General features: G+C 44.1%; 1 protein-coding gene across 3 annotated transcripts in view; it reads right to left on the reverse strand.

Annotated features, from left to right (window-relative positions):
• Positions 1-20,653, reverse strand: part of CSNK1D (casein kinase 1 delta) — a 57,111-nt gene that overhangs the window by 19,253 nt on the left and 17,205 nt on the right. For all 3 annotated transcript variants that reach the window (XM_077458887.1, XM_077458886.1, XM_077458885.1), the window contains exons 2-7: positions 20,439-20,549; positions 20,167-20,315; positions 9,475-9,703; positions 4,145-4,315; positions 2,192-2,340; positions 1,033-1,204 (exon numbers count right to left, since the gene is read on the reverse strand). In XM_077458887.1, coding sequence (XP_077315013.1) covers positions 1,033-1,204; positions 2,192-2,340; positions 4,145-4,315; positions 9,475-9,703; positions 20,167-20,315; positions 20,439-20,549 — 981 coding nt within the window. The remainder of the gene's footprint in view (positions 1-1,032; positions 1,205-2,191; positions 2,341-4,144; positions 4,316-9,474; positions 9,704-20,166; positions 20,316-20,438; positions 20,550-20,653) is intronic.

Here is a 20,653-nt window from a genome sequence, read left to right on the forward strand (position 1 = left end):
ACTTGACAGATTTTTGGGTCGAATGACAATTATACAGTATTCAGTGCTATAAAAATGCACCGATTACTGTATAAATGTCTCTGGCTGGGAAGGGGTTAACACTAGGGGGCGATCAATGGGTTGTGTTCCCTAAGTGTGTGTTCTAACTGTGGGTGATGGGACTGACTATAGGCGATGAGAGATTGTGGTTTCCCAGCTCGTAGGAACTCACAATCTCTCTCTCTTCTCACAGAACTGGAACGTGTGTTTACACACACGTCCCTATTCTGCCTCTCGTGCCCACGATCGCTTGTGGCTGGCGTTCACGAGCATTGGCACCCCCACTCACACCTGCTCTACCGCTTGAAGGGACTGACGTATAGCTACGATGGTCCGTGGGATCGTGCGGACCTGTAGATTATAACGAAGGCGGCTGGTCGGCAAGTGGTTAAGGGAACACAGATGACTCTGTACAAGTTTACTTGAACCTGAGAGTAGAAGGGGGTGTAGCCCTTCTGGTGACTGGACCTGCCTCCACCCTTCCAGCCCTTTTCAGCAACCATTAGCTGCGAGTTTTATTTTTTTTCTACTTCTTAGACCAGGCTAAAAGGAGAGCAGTGTTTTCTTCACAGACTCTCCTACCGTGTCAACTGCGCTCTATCCTGACATTTAATCAGGGCTGCTTTGCCACTGGGGAGAGGGAGAGCCCTGTAGAGACAGAAAGACAGAGCTTGCTTTATGAAACACTTTTGCAGGTAGACATTTTCAGAGCTAATCAAACATGATCAAATAGGTTGTCTGCAATAGGGAGACAGACAGAAAGCTGGTTAACATTCACCTGCACTGAGCGTTTTCTTTGATCAGCCTAGCCCTGAGGAGGCAACAAGACTGTATTAAAGCCCCTTTTCAACCCTAACAAAAAGTAGAGTTTAAGTGAAGAGAAAAAAAAAAAAAACCCACACACCTCGACTGATCGTTATGAATAGGACACATTACTTTCCCCAAAAGCAGTCAAACAGGAAAAACCGTGCGATTGCAGTGGCCCCACCATACCTGTGTGGGAGGTTGGAGTGAGAGGAGTTGGTGGAGTGACTTCCTGGGTGCCTCTTAGTCTACCTGAAGCAGTGGAGGGTAGTCCTCGGGCTGCGGGGTTCCTTGTGTGTCTTAGACGCTCTTCCCGCTCTCTCCGTTCACGTTCTGCATCTTCGGCAGCGCGGCTTGCTCCCTAAATGAAAGAATGAAAATAAAACAAAAAAAAAACAAAAACAAACATTGGTCAAAAAAACAGCACTACCTCCACCCTTCTGTGTGGTGTTCTATTTGCTTATATGTATGAGGTGGTATCAAAACTCTTTGGAGACTTTCTCCGTTTACAAGAAAGTACTTTATCACCTTTAAAATTAGTCCCCTTGCACAGCAATAGAGCGCTCCCAGCATTCCTACCACTTCTGGAATGCGTCCTGGAAGTTTTCTTTTCTAAGAACGCCAAGCACCTTCTGCGATTCTCGCTGGATTTTCGCAATGGTGTCACAATGACATTTGAGCTAGATCTTCATCTTTGGGAAGAGGGTGAAGTCCGCAGGAGTCAAATCTGGCGAGTGGGGTGGGTGCGGAAGCGAGATCATGTTTCCGGCGAGAAATTCACTGTTCCAATTTACTGCCCATGATGTAATAGCCGACATTGTAATGCAACTGGTCACAATAGCACCAGTTGCACAGCTTTCGATGTACACAGGACCATGTCTTGGCACACCGACTTATGAAGGTCAGTGCTCCAGGTGACTGTGCGTGCAGCCTTGTGCTTCCATCTGTTGGCATGTTACAAAACTAGTCTCCAAACTTTTTGATACCACCCTAGGACTTCCTAATTGAAAATATTCCTTTGATGGGCAACGTGACCGTGTGTATGTAAAGAACCTGACCCAACCCAATTAAACAAGCTTCATTAGCACCCCACTGCAGCCAGAAATAAAATATATATAATAATTATATATATATATATATACACACACACCTTACTTTCTAACAAGGATTCTGTCTCAAAAGGTTAAGGGCATAAATATTCCCATTGAGACTGTCCCAAGTGTTTACAGCTTGCTTTACACCCAATGTGCTACCTACCAGCTCTGTAGTGTGCTCTGCGGGGGAAGTATTGAAGCCGCCTCACAAATACGAGAACTCAGAACACTTAACAGTCCAGCAATTTACTCACAAATTTCAGCATGTTCCAGTCAAACACATAATCGTAGGAGAAGCCTTGACGGTGGAACAGATTCCTGAACAACTGCCTCAAGTAAGAATAGTCTGGCTTGTCATCAAAACGTAGAGACCTACAGAAGTTCAAGTAGGTGGCAAACTCCGCTAAAAGAGGGGGGGGGAAAAAAAAAAAAAAAAAAAAAAGTACAAAATAATTTTTTTATTTTTTATAAAAAAACATTTTAGTGCAGACACGCTTTACATTGATGTGCATGTTAAAGCACCAACTACACAATTTTTTATAAAATGGCACAGCAGGTCTTGAAATTGAAAATGTATCTCTTTTTGCAATACTACCCAATGACGCTCTCCCCCCTCAGACACACTATTCCATTTGTCCAGTACTGCGCCTCTTCTGGCTTGAATGACCACCACATTTATCCCACTTTCTGTGAGCCCAGGTCATCAAGGACACAACCATTAGAGGTGTAGAATTAGGATGCCCAGGGCACACAGCGATGCTGCACAGATTGGTGCTTGCATTGAATTCTGCTCAGCAGTGAGGACTGCCTACTACTGAAATAGAGTACAATTTAAGAATGTGTGAAATATGTAATATTATATATATATATATATATATATATATATATATCCACCCCAAACTGCTGCACCGCTACAGAGGACTAAGCAGTGTTGTCACCTGCATGTAGACTGCTAGTCAATCAGCACCAGGCCACATACATATTTGCACAAAGTGTCCCCAAGCACCTTTCTTTCGGGGGCCCCTCACTAGCTCTTCTGGCTCCTCTTATCTAGGCACCCCCATAGAAAGCAGCTTCCTATGGGGGCGGACGTGTGGGCTCGATCATGAGCAATGCTGCCTACGTCCATTGACACAGAGTGTGGCATGACCCCGCCCCTTGCTCGCTTGTCACAGGATTTGACCGACAGCAGCAGGAGCCAACGGCTCTCACTGCCTCAGCAAAGCCTGTGAGAGCGGGGTGAGAAGGGAGCCGTGCTGGATCGAGCGAGGACTAAGTGAGGTCTAACGTAAGAATAAGGGGCAGTGAGGGGGCGATATCACTACTGGAACATTTTTACCTTAATGCAGGGAATGAATCAATGAATCAAGGTAATAAAAAAAAAAAAAAAAAAAAAAAAAATGTTTAGGCTTTAGAACCACTTTAACCACTCCCTGCCTGATAACTAAAAGACTGCTACAGCGCAGGCTCACATTGCTGGGGAGGGAGTCTATGGGTGTCCTCCCATGATCAAGCTGCCAACGCTACCCCTGCGTGCATCGGCAGGGATCTGTGAGCACCACGTCCTTAGGACACAGCTGATCACAGATTGGGGTAAAGAGCCAGTCACAGCGTTTAAAAATTTTTTTTTACCATGTGACCAGCTGTGTCCAATCGCAGCGTAAACAGAATTTGCCGGTTATCAGCAATCTCCTTATGCTGACAGCATGCAAGCAGAGGATAACCGGCAAATCCACACAGGGGACATCTACACTGATAATCGGGGCACAGATCTGATTAGGAGTGCAGAAACAACAACGCCCACAAATGCTGCCAATCTTTACCCATCAATGAAAGAGGAAAATTTCTCATTTAGAAAATTTTAGAACAGAACCTAAGAAAAAAAATAAAAAATTTCCCCAAAACATTTGGTCTTTTTTCGTTTGTTTGGGTCTCCAAATAAAATTGATGGATAAAGTGTTAAATCACCATGCAATTGTCATTCAAAATGTGACAGCACTGAAAAATGGCCTGGGCAAGAAGGGAGTAAAAGTGCCCAGTAGGCAAGGAGTAAAGAGGAGTTCCCCTTAATGAAGGTAAAAACACTTTAATCACACGAAAAGATTAAATACCAAAATGATTTCCTAAAACAAAAACCTTTAAATTTTTTCTCATTTGTTTCAATAGCAAAGTACCAGCAGGTATTCTGGTTCCCCAGGCAAACTTACAAGGGTAACTTTTACATAAGACTTCGATGGGCGTTGACATCTTTTTCTCGCTGATGCGTTCATATTTCTGCCTCTTGGTGGCAGCTTTCAGTCCTTGCCATGGCAGGGAGCCCAGGTTGAAATACATCAGCACGTAGCCGAGAGACTCCAGATCATCTCTGCGAGATTGTTCTTACATGGAAAAAGAAAAAAAAGGAAAATGTAAGACTAAAGAAGATGACATTACTTTTACTCTCCTGCCAATAAACACAAAAATGGCGGCCTCTGTGGTACAGGTACGCGATTTCGCCGTTCCTGGTCTGGGGCGCACACGCGCTCTGCCCGGCAACCAGGTGCCAATCGGCAGGTCCGACGGACCCGATGATCATTCCCGAGGCAGACAGAACAGTGGTCTGCCTAAGTAAACAAGGCAGATCGCCGTTCTGCGACAGAAGACAGGAACTTCCCAAAGTACAAGCACGCCCCCATTAGAAAGCACTCCCTAGGGCAGTGATGGCGAACCTTGGCACCCCAGATGTTATGGAACTACATTTCCCATGATGCTCATCTACACTGCAGAGTGCATCAGCATCATGGGAAATGTAGTTCCAAAACATCTGGAGTGCCAAGGTTCGCCATCACTGCCCTAGGGACACATTTAATCCTTTGATTGCCCCTGATGTTAATCCCTTCCCGTGTCATTAGTACAGTTACAGTGCATATTATTAAGCATTGATCACTAATAAATTACACTGGTCCCCAAAAAAAGTGTCAAAAGTTTCACTTAGTGTCCGGTTCGTTTGCCGCAATCCCACTATAAAATCACTGATTTCCGCCATTACTAGTAAAAATTTCATAAATCTATCCCACAGTTTGTAGAGGTTATAACTTTTGTGCAAGCCAATCAATATATGCTTACTGGGATTTTTTTTTTTTTATTATTATTATTTTTTTTTTAACCAAAAACTTAGCAGAATACATATTGGCCTAAACTGAAGAAATTTGAACATTTCTTTTACTCAATGTGTCTTATAGCAGAAAAGAGAATAAAAAAATAAAAACGCATTATTTTTTACTATAATAAAATATCCACCCCAAAAAATAAAATAATCGCAATAAGCATATATTCATTGGTTTGTGCAAAAGTTATAGCGTCTACAAAATAGGGGATAATTTTATGGCATTTTTATTCTTTACTAGTAATGGTGGGGATCAGCGATTTTTATGACACATTTTTGGGACCATTGTCATTAATACAGCGATCACTGCGATTAAAATTGCATTGATTACTGTAAGATGTCACTGGCAGTGAAGGGGTTAATATGTGTCCTAGCGAGTGTTCTAACTGAAGGGGGGGAGGCGACTGTGCAGGGAAACTAACAGATCGCTTTTCATACTCTGTATGAACAGACTGCCAGTTCACTGCTCAGAGACCCGGAAACTGTGTTTACAAACACAGCTCCAGGTTCTAAGCGTGCCCGAGCGATCGAGGATGTATGTAAAAATATTATATAATTTTTTTTTCAGGTTTACTTTTTTCTCCTCCACTTTCTGGCTTCCCTAAAGACAGTGACGACAGGCCCCAGGCACATAGATGTCTCTTGGAAAGGCAATGTCACCATTTCCTTCAGGGAAATCTTGCCATCTCAACTGTGAAATTTCGCAGTATTGTTATGCTTTGTACATGCGGGTAGTGCCGGACATCATCAAGCTTCTAACCAAGATCTCAGGGAAGGGTTGGGTTTTTCTTCAACAGATGCAAGTAGTGTTGCACAACGCATGATGAAACACATGACATTATTATGCTACAGAATTTACGTAGCAGCAAGTTTACGCAGCTCTTTACAATATAAAAAGGGAAGACAGTACACCAACAATACAAGAGGGTTAGAATGACCCTGTTTTTGGGAGCTTACAATCTAATAGGGAGGGGCTGGTGAAACAAAAAAGTCAGTAGCTGTGAGTGATGAACTGATGTAGAAGATTCAGTTAGCTGAAGGCAGGATAGGCCTCTCTGAAGAGATGAGTTTTCAGGGATTGCCTAAAAGTGGGCAGAGTAATAGATAACAGATTGGGGTTGGGAGTTCCAGAGAATAGGAGAGGCTCTGGAAAAGTTCTAGAGACGAGCATTGGAGGAGACAAGGGAGCTAGAGAGTAGGAGGTCTTGAGAGGAGCAGAGAGGACGGTTTGGGAGATATTTGGAGACAAGATTGGGGATGTAGCTCGGGATAGAGTTGTAAATGGCTTTGTTATTGTTAGTGTTTTGAATTGAACTTGTTGGGCAATGGGAAGCCAGTGGAGGGATTGGCAGAGAGGGGTGGGGGACACCGAGGCCAGCGGAGGGATTGGCAGAGAGGGGGTGACAGGTGCTGAACGGCTGGTAAGGAGGAGGAGTCTGGCAGCAGCATTCATGATAGACTGAAGAGGGGATAGCTTGATGCAATGAGGAGGGAGTCACTAGTCAAGGTGAGAGATAACACAGGAGTGAATAGTTGCTTAGTGGTTACAACAGTTAAAAAGGGGTGTATTTTGGAGAGGTTACGGAGGCGACGTTGGCAAAATTTGGACAGCGTTTGGATTTGAGTCTGAAAGGACAGGTCAGAGTCCAGGATTTTATGCTCTTCATCTACGCATGCGCAGCATCACAAACATTTGCAAAATGGCAACACTGGGAAAGAGGGCCCATGCAGCACTGGGCAGAGAAAAATTTGTAGAGTCACAAGGGATATACTGTAGACAAGTATATAAAAGTAGGGACAGCAAAGGGCAGGACTCAGGGGGAATATGGCTGGGGGAACAAAATGTTCAAAATCAGGAATGGCTGATCTACATTCTGTAGAAAGTGGGCGCCCTGTGCTATGGTACAGCTATGATCGATTATACTTTCAGTTGCATGACTGCACTGTATACAGTACTAGATGTGAGCAGAGGGGACAAGCACTTTATTTCAGATCGCTAGCAAGGCTGCAAACTGCTGGTTCTGACATGCATTTTCTAATGAAGGCAACTTACTTATGTTTGAGATCACATGCTCCGTTTCACTACCAAGTTTAGTACCCCAGTGAATCTCAACTGTGCCTGTATGCTTCCACAATGCTCCCTGGGAGCTCCATACAAACCTTCATATAAGATTGCAGTGGCACATTGCTTCCATTTCCTACAATCAGGTGTGAGCTCGGTCACATGGGGGATGCACCAGAGGTGTTGAATATAAATCACAGCATCGATTCAGACATCACAATGCTGAGTCGGTCGAATCGATCTCTGATGACATCATCCATCGCTCCGTACGGTGCTCTGCCTCTCTGGGAGAAACACAGACAGAGCCTGCATGGTGGATAAAGCCCCCTCCCCTTCACTGAAGCAGAAAGTCAGCTGATGAGCTGACAGCCAGTACAGTGAAGGGGGAGGAGCTCAAGGAGACCCGGTGTCTTGTCTAATAACGTCCTCCATCGGATAGTGTCCGCTGTGTACTGCGCATGCGCAGTACATAGCAACACAGATTCCGAAAATTGCCGAGGAGGAACGGCGCTTGCGCCGTGAGTCCAGGTTCTATCCCCACTATCCAAGTGGACATAGAGTAGGAATAAAAAAAGAGCCGAGCGCAGCGAGGCCGAGCCTGAAGCGTGGCGAGCGAAGCTCGCCCGCGAGGGGCCCTTTAATACTCACAACCCTATGTCCGCTTGGATGGTGGGGCTACCACCTCCACTCACGGCGCAGGCGCCGTTCAGCTTCGGAAATTTTCCCGAAGCTTCGTCTGCTCCGTACTGCGCATGCGCAGTACGGGGCGGACGCTATATGATGGCCGGACACTATGCGGCAGAACACCAGCATCAGGAGAGGAATCACTGGGAGGCACCGGAAGGGAGAAATCGACTGACACTGAGCAGGCGAGTGCCACTCACCCGATCCCTCCACTACCGTCAACCCTCTGCCTCCGGTACCAGCCAACTCTCTGCCTCTACCTTTCTGACGGCTTGAATTTTTGGATAAAAGTTTTTTTTTTAACCATGTGCACTTACGCAGTAATCATGATGCATTGCGAAATCAAATCGAACCATGGACAGGCAAATCATAATCAAATAGAATAACCAGTGAAGAAGCCCCCTAGGGTGCACATCTAGTCTTCTTCAAATACCAACTTTTAGAAAGTCAACATATTGTGACGTCTACCAGGATGCTTTAAGTATACAGGAATTGTTACTTCTTTGTACAATATGGTGCTTGCTATTCAGAAAAGCTCTGACTACCATTACAGTTTTATTTTAACCACTTAAGCCCCGGACCAATTTGCAGCCAAAGGACCAGGCCCCTTTTTGCGAATCGGCACTGCGTCGCTTTAACTGACAATTGCGCGGTCGTGCGACGTGGCTCCCAAACAAAAATTGGTGTCCTTTTTTTCCCGCACAAATAGAACTTTCTTTTGGTGGTATTTGATCACCTCTGCGGTTTTTATTTTTTGCGCTATAAACAAAAATAGAGCGACAATTTTGAAAATGCACTATTTTTAACTTTTTGCTATAATAAATATCCCCAAAAAATATATAAAAAAAAAAAAAAAAAAAACATTTTTCCTCAGTTTAGGTCGATGCGTATTCTTCTACATATTTTTGGTAGAGGAAATAATCGCAATTAGGGATTATTGGTTTGCGCAAAAGTTATAGCGTTTACAAACTAGGGGATAGTTTTATAGCATTTTTAATATATATATATTTTTTTTTTTTACTTTTTTTATCAGTGCTATTTAAATGCACCGATTCCTGTGTAAATGACACTTGCAGTGAAGGAGTTAACCACTAGGGGGAAGTGTAGGTGTTATGTATGACGTTATGTGTGTTTTTTTTTTTTTTGTAGGGGGACGTAGCCTGGCATGTGACGTCACTGATCGTCCTTCCCTATAAAAGGGAAGAGGCGATTGGTGACAGCCACACAGGGAAGCACGGGGAGAGGTTTGTGTACACAGACCTCTCCTCGTTCTTCAGCTCTGTGACCCGATCGCGGGACACCAGCAGCGATGGGGTCCGCTGGTCCCGCGGCCACAGAGCACGCCGCCACGCTCCCGACCCACGCCTGGGCGCTTAAAAAGCAACGTACAGGTACGTGCTTGTGCCCAGCCGTGCCATTCTGCCGACGTACATCGGCGTGAGGCGGTCCTTAAGTGGTTAAACCTTCTTGTGACCAATGGTCATAGGTATCTAGGCCAGATTTATCCAGAGACTGTGATTAAGCATGCAATCCCCATGTTGTATCCATTTTATGAATTTAGATCAATAAAAGGAGTATTATTTTGACTGTCGTGTGAGCATCCACTACATTAAACACCATACAACAGCACAAGTTTGTCCACTTACCTATGCCCAGGTGAGTGTTTATAGAGGCATATCTTGCAGTGCCAGTTAAGTTCTTGTTTTCACGATAGGGTATATGCTGGTGTGTGCGGGCATCTCTGTACTTCTTCGCAAGGCCAAAGTCTATGATGTAGACCAGATTTCCTTTCTTGCCGAGGCCCATTAGAAAGTTATCTGGCTTGACATCTCGATGAATGAAGTTCTTGGAATGGATGTACTCAATGCGACTAATCTGCAATGACAAGAGAGAAAATCCACGTTTTACTCTTTTTTTGTAAAGGTTCCATTTAGACTTGAGCAACTTGTCATGCAACTTTGGAAATCAAAGTCGTATGACAAGTAGTTCCTCCTGTTTTTAAATAATAATCATTCATATACGTTCGACTTAAAGTTGCAGCAACTGCATAGTAGTTTATGCACTACATTTGTCCGACTTTCATGCAACTTGAGGGCCATAGACTACAATGTTAACCTTCAAAAGATGCGCGAAAATCGTACCTGAATGTTACACAATGCATTAGTTGTCAATTATCACTGGTAAAAGCCAAACCCCCCCATGACCACCCAACGCCCAAGCCAAACCCCCCCATGACCACCCAACGCCCAAGCCAAACCCCCCCATGACCACCCAACGCCCAAGCCAAACCCCCCCATGACCACCCAACGCCCAAGCCAAACCCCCCCATGACCACCCAACGCCCAAGCCAAACCCCCCCATGACCACCCAACGCCCAAGCCAAACCCCCCCATGACCACCCAACGCCCAAGCCAAACCCCCATGACCACCCAACGCCCAAGCCAAACCCCCATGACCACCCAACGCCCAAGCCAAACCCCCATGACCACCCAACGCCCAAGCCAAACCCCCATGACCACCCAACGCCCAAGCCAAACCCCATGACAACCCAACATCCAACCCCACCCAACGTTGTTGCAATTTTGGAGCAGTACAAGTGTGAATGGAGTCCAAGTTCAAAAGCAGCAGCGCCCTTGATTGCACACTGACCTGTACAACTAAAGTCTACCCATAGAGCATTTTCCAATCAGATTTTTTTTCAATGAACGTCACCAATATCTTCGGTAACGTATCTTTAAAACCAAAGACATCTTTTTAGCTTTACATAGAGAAGGGGGGAGACTGAAAACATTCAATTTGTTTTCCTTTGTGTTCCATTGGGAAGATCTTCCTTCACTTCTTAGACTGCCGTCACCAGAACAGATGACACATTGAAAGATTTTCCCCTCTATCGTGTTCCAGTGACCACTTACGTTTTTTCCCCCCTCACTTTCAATTCCAGTGACAGTCACCAAGACAGAGGTCAAATCTTCCCAAACACAAGACAGCAATCAAAACCTAACAAGGGTTCTAAGCCTTTTACATACAAAATGGCAGCCCCAATGGCATCTGTCTGAAGGTAAATCTAGAGACAAGGCAGGAGGACATTGTGTAATATGTGCAGTCCCCTCCTCATAGAAACCAATCACATCTTCACAGCACACGGGTTTGGACAGGAAAATTTGATTGGCCGCTTCAGGACAGAATGGCAGATGGTTTTCCTCTCATGTAAATGAGTTACTTTAGCCCAGCTACATTTCAACTGAATTTGCCATTCAAATAGGATTTGTTCTGAATTCAACAACACTTAAATGCATCTTTTTTTTTTTTTTTTTTTTTTTTAACCACTAGCTGACCGTGTCCCGCAGATATACTGCAGCACAATGGCTCTCCTGGGCAAAATCGTGTATGGGTATGTCCTACCCGTTTCTGACCACCAGATGGCGCGTGCCCGCTGCTTAGCGGGGAGCCCGATGTACATGGCCGACGGGCACAATCGTGCGCACGAGCGTCAGCACGGGGATTAGTGTGTGTAAACACACAAATCCCTGTGCTATCACAGGAGAGGAGCCATATCGTTTCTTCCTATGAAGTAGGAAAAAAACAATATGGCTCCTCTCCTAGTCACTCACATCCCCACACAGAACATGCTGATGAAACACATTTAACCCCTTCCATGCCAGTGACATTTACACAGTAAACGGTGCATTTTTATTGCACCGATGGCTGTATAAGTGCCCAAAAAAAAAAAAAAAAAAAAAAAAAAAAAATGTCAAAAGTCTATGATCTGTCCATCGCAATGTCACAGATCACCGCCATTAGTAGTAAAAAAAAAAAAAAAAAAAAAACGTAAAAAGCGCCATAAATCGTTTGCAGACGCTATAACTTTTGTGCAAAAAAATAAAAATATTTGCTCATTACATTACCAAGCTCATCCTGTTACACTGAAACGTCCTTACGGATTGAAAACAACGGACTATGCAGTACACTGATGTCCAAACACCCACATTGCACCTGGTAGTCAGATACCATGTGATCATTACCTAACCTGGGAAAAGAAAGAGCTGCAATCAGCATCTTATTCTTGGCAAGATGAGCACAAACATTTTGCACTAGTGATGTGCTTTAGCCTAGAGTCTACACAAAAAAAAAAAAAAAAATATTACCTATTAAAAAGCAATCGAATGATCATCTGATCGCTAGTACGCCGCTGACAAAATTTTCCAAAAGGGACAAACGCGAAAATATTTCTCTTTCTCATACGATGTTCATTAGTACAGTTTTCAATCGAAAATACAATACATTACTTACAAATTTTTATTCTGCCATAGGAGAATTTTCATACTTTAGTAACCTATTCATTCGAGATAAGGAGACGAGCAACCAAAAGAGAGAAGAAAAAAAAAAGAAGAAAAAAAAGGGACGGACGAGCATTTGTCCAAAAAAGCTTATTGTGTGTATGAGGTAGGGAATCGATCAATATCGTTTTTTCGGTGCTAATACAATACCGATATTTCAGCCACCTCTCATGCCAATAGTCTGTATGTAGTACATTTAAAATTTCTTTTTCTTTAATCACTGTTATTGCTGTCACTAGGAATGTAAACATCCTCTGTGACAGTAATAGGCATTGACAGGTACTCTTTATAGAGAGATGGGGGGGGTATTGAAAGTATTCAAAAACGTCCAGAGCGGCGTTTTTGAATACTTTATTTTTTTTAAACTGGAGCCTTTAAAGTGGTTGTAAACCCTTACAACACACTTTGACCTACAGGTAAGCCTAGATTAAGGCTTACCTGTAGGTCCAAGAAATATCTCCTAAATCTACACGGTTTAGGAGATATTTGCCGAAAGACAGGCACAGCTGTCTACGGCGCAGGCGCCGTAGACAGCGGCGCGCAGGCGCACTGAGCGCGCCACCGTCAACTGCGATATGCCGTGCGTGGCGGCTCCCCTGCGCATGCGCGGGAGTGGCATCACGGCTTCGCCGAATGACAGCGGCGCAGCAGTGAGACCCACCGAGAAGATGGATGCGCCGGACTACAGGGGACAGCGGTGACTTCGCTGGCTCCTGTGTCAGGTAAGTGACACATAATGGACTACTATGCGATACGATGCAGAGGTACATCCCCTACCGCTGCTTGCAACAGCCAAGTGGCTGCTTTACGGGCAGTTCAGCGACTCTGCCCATTGATTTCAAGGAGCGGTGGAGGATCGGTGTATTCACTGCTTCTACAGCGCTGCAAAGAAGCTGCTGGCAGGACTTTTTGTGATGTCCTGCCAGCGCAGTGCCCCAGTGTAAAGGCACTCGGCTTTTCACACTGGGATTGCAGCTGAGGCTTTTAGCGCCAAGGTGCTTGAAAAACACCTCCAGTGTGAAAGGGGTCTAAAGAACAGTAGTGGGGTGCTGTGTGCAGCTGCATGCATCACCCCGGTGAAACCCCTTGAAGCAATAATTGGTACTTTCCGGTACGTTTGTGCCAGATACTTCCAAAACAGTGAATGTCGGCGGCCAATAATAAGTCGATCCCTAGTACTAGTACCAGACTTAATATAATCACACAAATGGGTTGGCCTTGATGGACTTGCCTTTTTTCAACCTCACCTACTATGTAACTATGCAAGAATAAAATTTTAGCGACTGGTCTACTTCGACTGACCAGGAAAACAAAAAAACAGAAAACAAAACAAAAAACAAAAAAACACACACCACGACAAACTGGACTTTTTTTTCATGCAAAAGTCCAGTTTCGGTTGTTATTACAAACAGCGGGAGGGGACGCCTCCCCCTTCCGCCACTCGCCTGTGCGCTCCCATCACAATGGGAGGGCCGAGCAACCAGCCGGCATGTCCGCCGGCTGGCCGAAGACCCGAACTATGATCCAGTAATCTGGAATCGATGTCATGATATCAATTACCAGATTACTGACATCTTAACCACTTCCCGACCAGCGCACGCCGATGTACATTAGAAGAATGGCACGGGCAGGCATATTGGCGTACAAGTACGTCCAATTTTAAATGCTGCCCTGCCATCTTGAGCGCACCGTGCACATGTGCCGGTTGGGACCCCCGTGAGTCCAGTCGCGGGTCCCGGGGACTTGATCGCAGCGGGCATACCCGCGATAGTCTCACAGGGCGACTGAATTGGGAGATGCCGTTGTAAACAGCATCTCCCCGTTCTGCCTAGCAACAAGTGACGCTGATCTCTGCTCCATGTGATTGGAGCAGAGATCAGTGTTCACTAAAAGAAAGCCCAGCCCCCAACAGTTAGTAACACACCCCTAGGAACACTTAACCCCTACACTGCCAGTGTCATTTACACAGGAATCACTGTATTTGTATAGCAGTTTTTCCTGTATAAATGACAATGGTCCCAAAAATGTCCAACGTGTCTGCCATAATGTCGCAGAAAAAAAAAAAAAAAAAAATTATGCCTTTTGCTTTGCAGGTTTAAAAAAAAAAAAAAAAAAAAAAACATTGCGGGTTTACTACCGCTTTAAAGGCTCCCGTTCAAAAAAAAAAAAAAAAAAAAAAAAAGGAAGGAAAGTAATGCTTTGCAGGTTTTCCTTTATCTTGCACAGGTGCTTTAAATCCGAGTCAATGGCTTTGTATTTACAGCTATTTTATCTAAGAGAAATTCACAAAACATGTCCTATTGGGGGTACTTGAGGACAGGGTTGAGAACCACTGCTGTAGAGAACTTTACAGTTTGACTTAGCTATGCAAATAAAAATAAATAAAAATTCCGGTAGGCGTTAAAATGACCACCTGAAATATGTACTTGCTGAATATAGACAGTTTCCCCTTTAAACCAATCTTTGTAGAAAGTCGCACCCCATGACACTGGGCAGATGTCGGCAGCAGTAATAGAAAGCAAGCGGCTTGCTACACAAAGCAGCTTTGTTTACGTAAGGTAAAGGCACTACCCTGCTGAGCTCCAGGATTACACTGCAGATCATGGCGGACTGACAAGCGGTACACGGGTGTCTAAATAAACGTGACACTGAGAACGGGGACTGGTTCCTCGATGTGCATCACGTGAGTCACTCCTTTCAACCTACCATGACCGCACTTTCTGTTTTGAAGGTGTCACTAAATAATTTTGCAAGAGACAAGTCATCCGAAGTGTTCACCACACACGGGGCGTAGCTCTAGTGAGTCAGACCAATCTCAACAGACCGTCTTTATTTTACAGGAACAGCTACACCGTGGCATCACAATTTCATTGTAATTAAATGGGTGATGAAGCTCAATTCTCCAAACATCAATCAGCTTACAACAAAACAGCAAAAAAAAAAAATAAAATATATACAGCTGGATAGCTTCATCGTGACGTGGCTGGCTACGACCTTGTGCAGCGTTTATTCTCAGGGGCTCCACAAGACATCGTACTATCTTGTACACCCTTCAATTAGAGATGGGGCCTTGTAAATAAGATCTCGTCATTTTTTTTTTTTTGTCTGTTAAAGAGGAAGTAAACCCTGATGGGTTTACTTCCTCTTTCATTCCCTGCAAAGGTAAAGCATAATGGACTACTATGCATCGCATAGTAGCCCATTATGTGTCACTTACCTGACACAGGATCCAGCGACGTCACCGCTGTCCCCTGTAGCCCGGAGCGTCCATCTTCTTGGTGGGGTCTCGCTGCTCCACCGCTGTCATTCAGCGAAGCCGTGATGACGTCACTCCCGTGCATGGGAGCCGCCACGCGTGGCATATTCGCAGTTGACGGTGCCGCTCAGTGCGCCTGCGTTCCACTGTCTACGGCGCATGCACCATAGACAGCAGTGCCTGTCTTTCAGCAAATATCTCCTAAACCGTGTAGGTTTAGGAGATATTTCTTGGACCTACAGGTAAGCCTTAATCTAGGCTTACCTGTAGGTCAAAGTGTGTTGTAAGGGTTTACAACCACTTTAAAAAGTGTTCCTAAACCCACAACAGTAAAATCAGTCTGTACATGTAGTAAAGCATGCTTGTTACAATCACTGTGGAACCTAAGGGGTTACTCCTCTGCAATGTGTAAAAAGGCTGTTTGATCCTGTCTTCTCTAGTACTCCCCTTCTTCCACTGTCCTCAAACCATCTCCTGAAAGAACAGAGCCCCAGGGACACATTAGCAATGCACACCAGACTGAGCATGTGCAGAGTTTTTTTTTCCTTGGGAGGGTGCATTTGATTAGCACAGGGCCAATCAGCACTGCCCAGACAGAGGGTTAGGGGTCCTGCAGCCTAAGACTGGATTCACACTTTTGCAGTTTTAGTGCTCTTTGCATATTTGCACTACAGAACAACGTGTATCATAGGAAACCATGCTAAATGGACCGTAGTGCAAATCTGCAAAATGCAAAAAAGCACTAAAACTGCATAGGTGTGAATCCAGCCTAATGCCGGCCATACACGGTTCGAATTTTGAAAAGAATTTTCTTTCGAAAATCATATCTAAGAATTTTCGTATGAATTTTGCACCATTAGTGGGCTGCAGCAACAGCCGATTTTTGTGCGGAAATAAAATTTGAGGAATCGGACATGTTGGAAATTTTTTGAAAAACAAACGATTTTATAATCAATCAATGATGGGAGAATCGTGCGAGAAATGTGATAAGAAAAGAAAATTTATGGAGAGAAAAAAAATAAAAATAAATTTACGGAGAGAAAAGAAGATTCCCGACCAACATTCTTTTCTGTAGCAACATGAGGTGAAATTGAAGGCTTGGTCGGCCGAATTTCGAAAACGAATTTTCTGATTTTGAAAAGAAAATTTGTTAGAAATTCGACCGTGTATGGCCTGCATTATAGAAGAATGAAAACTCCTCCTACAAGTATTTTTTAATTCCTCCTACAAGCTTTAACCACTTGCCGACCAGGCCAATTCTGACACTTCTCTCCTACACTTAAAAAAATCATCATTTTTTTTATAAAAAATTACACAGAACCCCCAAACATTATATATGTTTTTTTTAGCAGAGATCCTAGAGAATACAATGGCGGTCATTGCAACTTCTCACACTATATTTGTGCAGCAAATTTTCCAAACACTTTTCCAAACACAAAAAAAATAAAACAGTAAAGTTAGTTCAATTTTTTTGCATAATGTGAAAGATGAGGTTGCGCCAAGTAAATAGATACCAAACAAGTCACACTGGTGCCAAAAATCCCCATAGGCGATAATTTTTACTGGTTACATGTTTTGTGTCACAGAGGTGGGACTTGCGTATGCGTTCGCTTCTGCATGCGAGCACACGAGGACAGGGGCACTTTAAAAAAAAAAAAAAACATTTTTTGTAATAGGAATATGGCATCACAGAACCTATTTACAGTGAGATATGGGGTCAATAGGACCCCACATGTCACCTCTAGGCTGGGAAGCAAAAAAGAAAAGGGGAGGGGGGGGGGAGAAAGAATCATGGCTTCCCAGCCGAGGCTGCGCCATTTTTTGAATGCAGAGGCCGGGCGTGACACGTCATAACATCACGCCCGGCCTCCAACGATCATAGAGACTCTAGAGACCATCTGGTCCACCGAAAATCTCTATGGTGGCTATCCGGGACCAACGGGAGAAGCACCGGACGGCGGCAGGATGTCCCCTGTTGCCGCCCGTAAGAACGATCTAGCAGCCAACCAGCCGTGATGATCGTTCTTATGGTGTAGGAAATCACCGGCTGAAAACGCAGATATCTGAATGATGCCTATGGCTTCAGGCATCAGTCAAAAAAAAAAAGAAAAAAAAAAATGTATACGCCAATAAATAAAAACGTAAAAAAATAAATAAATAAGAGAAAGAAAAAAAAAAAAAAAAAAAAAAAGGGGAAAAAAAATAAATAAATAAAAAAGCGTGTCTTGTTACAAAACAGGAATGGACGGATTATTTAAGTAAATGCACAAATCCAGTACAATCCGACGAGCCAAAACACCGGGCTCACATCACATTAGACCAATGATGTTAATTGGGCAAACTTCCTCTTCCTTAAACAAATGCATGTGACCCATCCTCAGGCCATAATCAGCCATCACCAATGATGTTCAAACACAGCTGTCCTGAATTTGGCAGCCGCCGTCTGTCTGCTGGAGGGAGCGCCCTGTTAGGGAATTCTGATCCTCACGGTCAGCTGTTTTTCTCCCAAATAACTTTCTACAAAAAAACTGTGGCAATTCCTCGCCCACACGATGGACAAACCTAAAATTCTAATTAGACGAGGTTATGCCGAGAACAATTTGCCTATTATGAAGCGGAACTTCAGGCCAACAGCTGTACACACAGTTGAATTTTACAATTACCAGCCACTTTATAAGGTCCCCCTTGCTTGGGTTAGACCCCCTTTTGCCTTCATTCTTTGTGGCATAGATAAAAAGATGTTGGAAAAACGTCTGAGATTTTGCTCCATAGTGACACGATAGCATCACGCAGTTGCTGCAAGCTTATCGGCTGTACATCCATGATGGAAATCTCCTGTTCCCCCACATCCCAAAAGATGCTGTATTGAATGAGATGTGGTGAGTGTGGAGGCCATTGGAGTACAGAGACCTCATTGTCCAGTGGTGAGATGATTGGAGCTTTGCGACATGGTGCATTATCCTGCTGGAAGGAGCCACCAGAAGATGGGGACATCATAGTCATAAAGGGATGAACAATACTCAGGTAGGCCTGTAGAGCTGCATAATTAATCGTTAAAAAAATTGTGATCTCAATTCAACTCCCCTGACTGTCTCTATTGCAGAGTTTGCGGATTCTTTCATAACAAGTGGAGAGGCTTATCTGCTCACTCAGCTGTCAAAAGAAAACATCTGGGCAGTCTATTAAAGTCTTTTAAATAAAAAAATAATTCGGCAAAATTGTAGGTCTTCGTTTATAGCGCCAAAAAAAAAAAAAGTGCAATTGTCAAAGTAACGCAGTGCTGCATTGCAAAAAAATACACTGGTTGGAAAGGGGGGGGGGGGGGGGGGGTTAAACCTTCCAGAGGTCAAGTGGTTAATAAAGCAACACACTCCACTGTTCCGAAAACTGCTTCAGGAGGTTGTCTCGAGAGAGGGGACCCATCCGCATATCTTCTGGAGTTGTAAAGCACTTAAAGAAATCTGACAAAAGGTATCTTCCGAAGTGGCTGAGATCACAGGTATTTTGAAGACCCTAGCACAGTGATGGCGAACCTTGGCACCCCAGATGTTTTGGAACTACATTTCCCATGATGCTCAACTACACTGCAGAGTGCATGAGCATCATGGGAAATGTAGTTCCAAAACATCTGGAGTGCCAAGGTTCTCCATCACTGCCCTAGCACATCAGATGTGTCTACTCTTTGCAGAAATACCTGGGACTCTCCCTCTCTGAACAAAAACTGCCCTATACTCTCTTTAGTGCGGTCTACTGGACTATCGCCTTGTTCTGCCATGCTCCTGGGATCCCATGGGACCAGGTCCTTAAACGTGTGGCGGCCCATACAACTCATGGAGAAAGTTTTTCATACTAATGGGCACCATGCCCATCTATGATATGAAATGGAAGTCCTGGTCCTCCTGATCCCAAAAAGATCATATTTGCTCTCCCATGGAAAAATTCCCAGATAATAATGCATTGTAAACATCCTTTATCCCAGGGATATGCAATTAGCGGAACTCCAGCTGTTGCAGAACTACAAGTCCCATGAGGCATAGCAAGACTCCGACAGCCACAAGCATAACACCCAGAGGCAGAGGCATGATGGGACTTGTAGTTTTGAAACAGCTGGAGGTCCGCTAATTGCATATCCCTGCTTTATCCTAAAGGTTCCCCGTAATTACCTCTTTATTTTGTTTAATGGTTTGTTTTGTATTTTGTTTGCTCCTTTTCACCTCTTTCTGTAGTAGAAGTGTCAATGAGAAATTGGGATGCCCACTAGCAAGACATTGGGCTCCTCTCATTGGGCCGCCTCTCTTAGCTGACCAACATATGCGACGATATAGAGTGAAGCTGATAAAAATGGCCCCATGTGGTCTTCTGACCACCAGATTTTGTTATATGTACTTCAATACTATTAAATGCATAACCTGTTCCATACATTGTACCACCTTCTGTAATTGATGCTTCTTGTTACTAATCTTTATTTTCTACAAAAAAATCTTTTGTATTAAAAAAAAATAAAAGCAACACACAAAGCAGGAGCAAAACAGACATGGTCATATGATGTCAACTGTGTTCACAGTGCAGCATCCTTCCAGATATCAATTCAGACATCAAATAGCCACAGGGGTTCTTATCACGTGCTCATCAGCAGATCATTCTTAATTGTCCTACCATGCAACAGTCCCTGACTTATTCAGCATAATTACGGCACAAGACGCGGACCCCCCCCCCCCCCATGTTTATTGCCAAAACAAACTTACCATCTGGTCGGCTAGCAGCAGTACGGTCTTCAAGCTGAATTTCCTGGAGCAAAAGTTGAAGAGATCTTCCAGGCTTGGTCCCAGCAGCTCCATCACCATGACGTTATAGTCACCCTCCGCTCCACACCACTTTATGGTCGGGATTCCCACTAAAAAGAAAACAAAAAACAAGCTGGTAAACAATGCTGGACACAGAACGAGAAGTCTCCTTAAGGTAGCTTGTGGCGTGTCACAAGAAGATGATGACATCTTTATGTCCAGGCCGTCCTCACCTCCTCCTTGCATCATCTTGTAGATCTTGCTCTCGATGTGGAGCTGGGGATGTTTCGTCTTCACACATTCTAACTTTATTGCAACTTCCTCAGCTGCTGCGATATCAGTTCCTGAAAATAAACAGATATAAAACATTAAAATATTTTATAAAATAATTCTAGGGCTAACAAAGCTAGAAAAAAAAAAACATTATAGATATCAAACTACTTTACCA

This window comes from Lithobates pipiens, unplaced genomic scaffold, assembly GCF_037356315.1.
Source record: "Lithobates pipiens isolate NorthernLeopardFrog02 unplaced genomic scaffold, aLitPip1_a1.2 Scaffold_28, whole genome shotgun sequence".
Classification (NCBI taxonomy): Eukaryota; Metazoa; Chordata; class Amphibia; order Anura; family Ranidae; genus Lithobates; species Lithobates pipiens.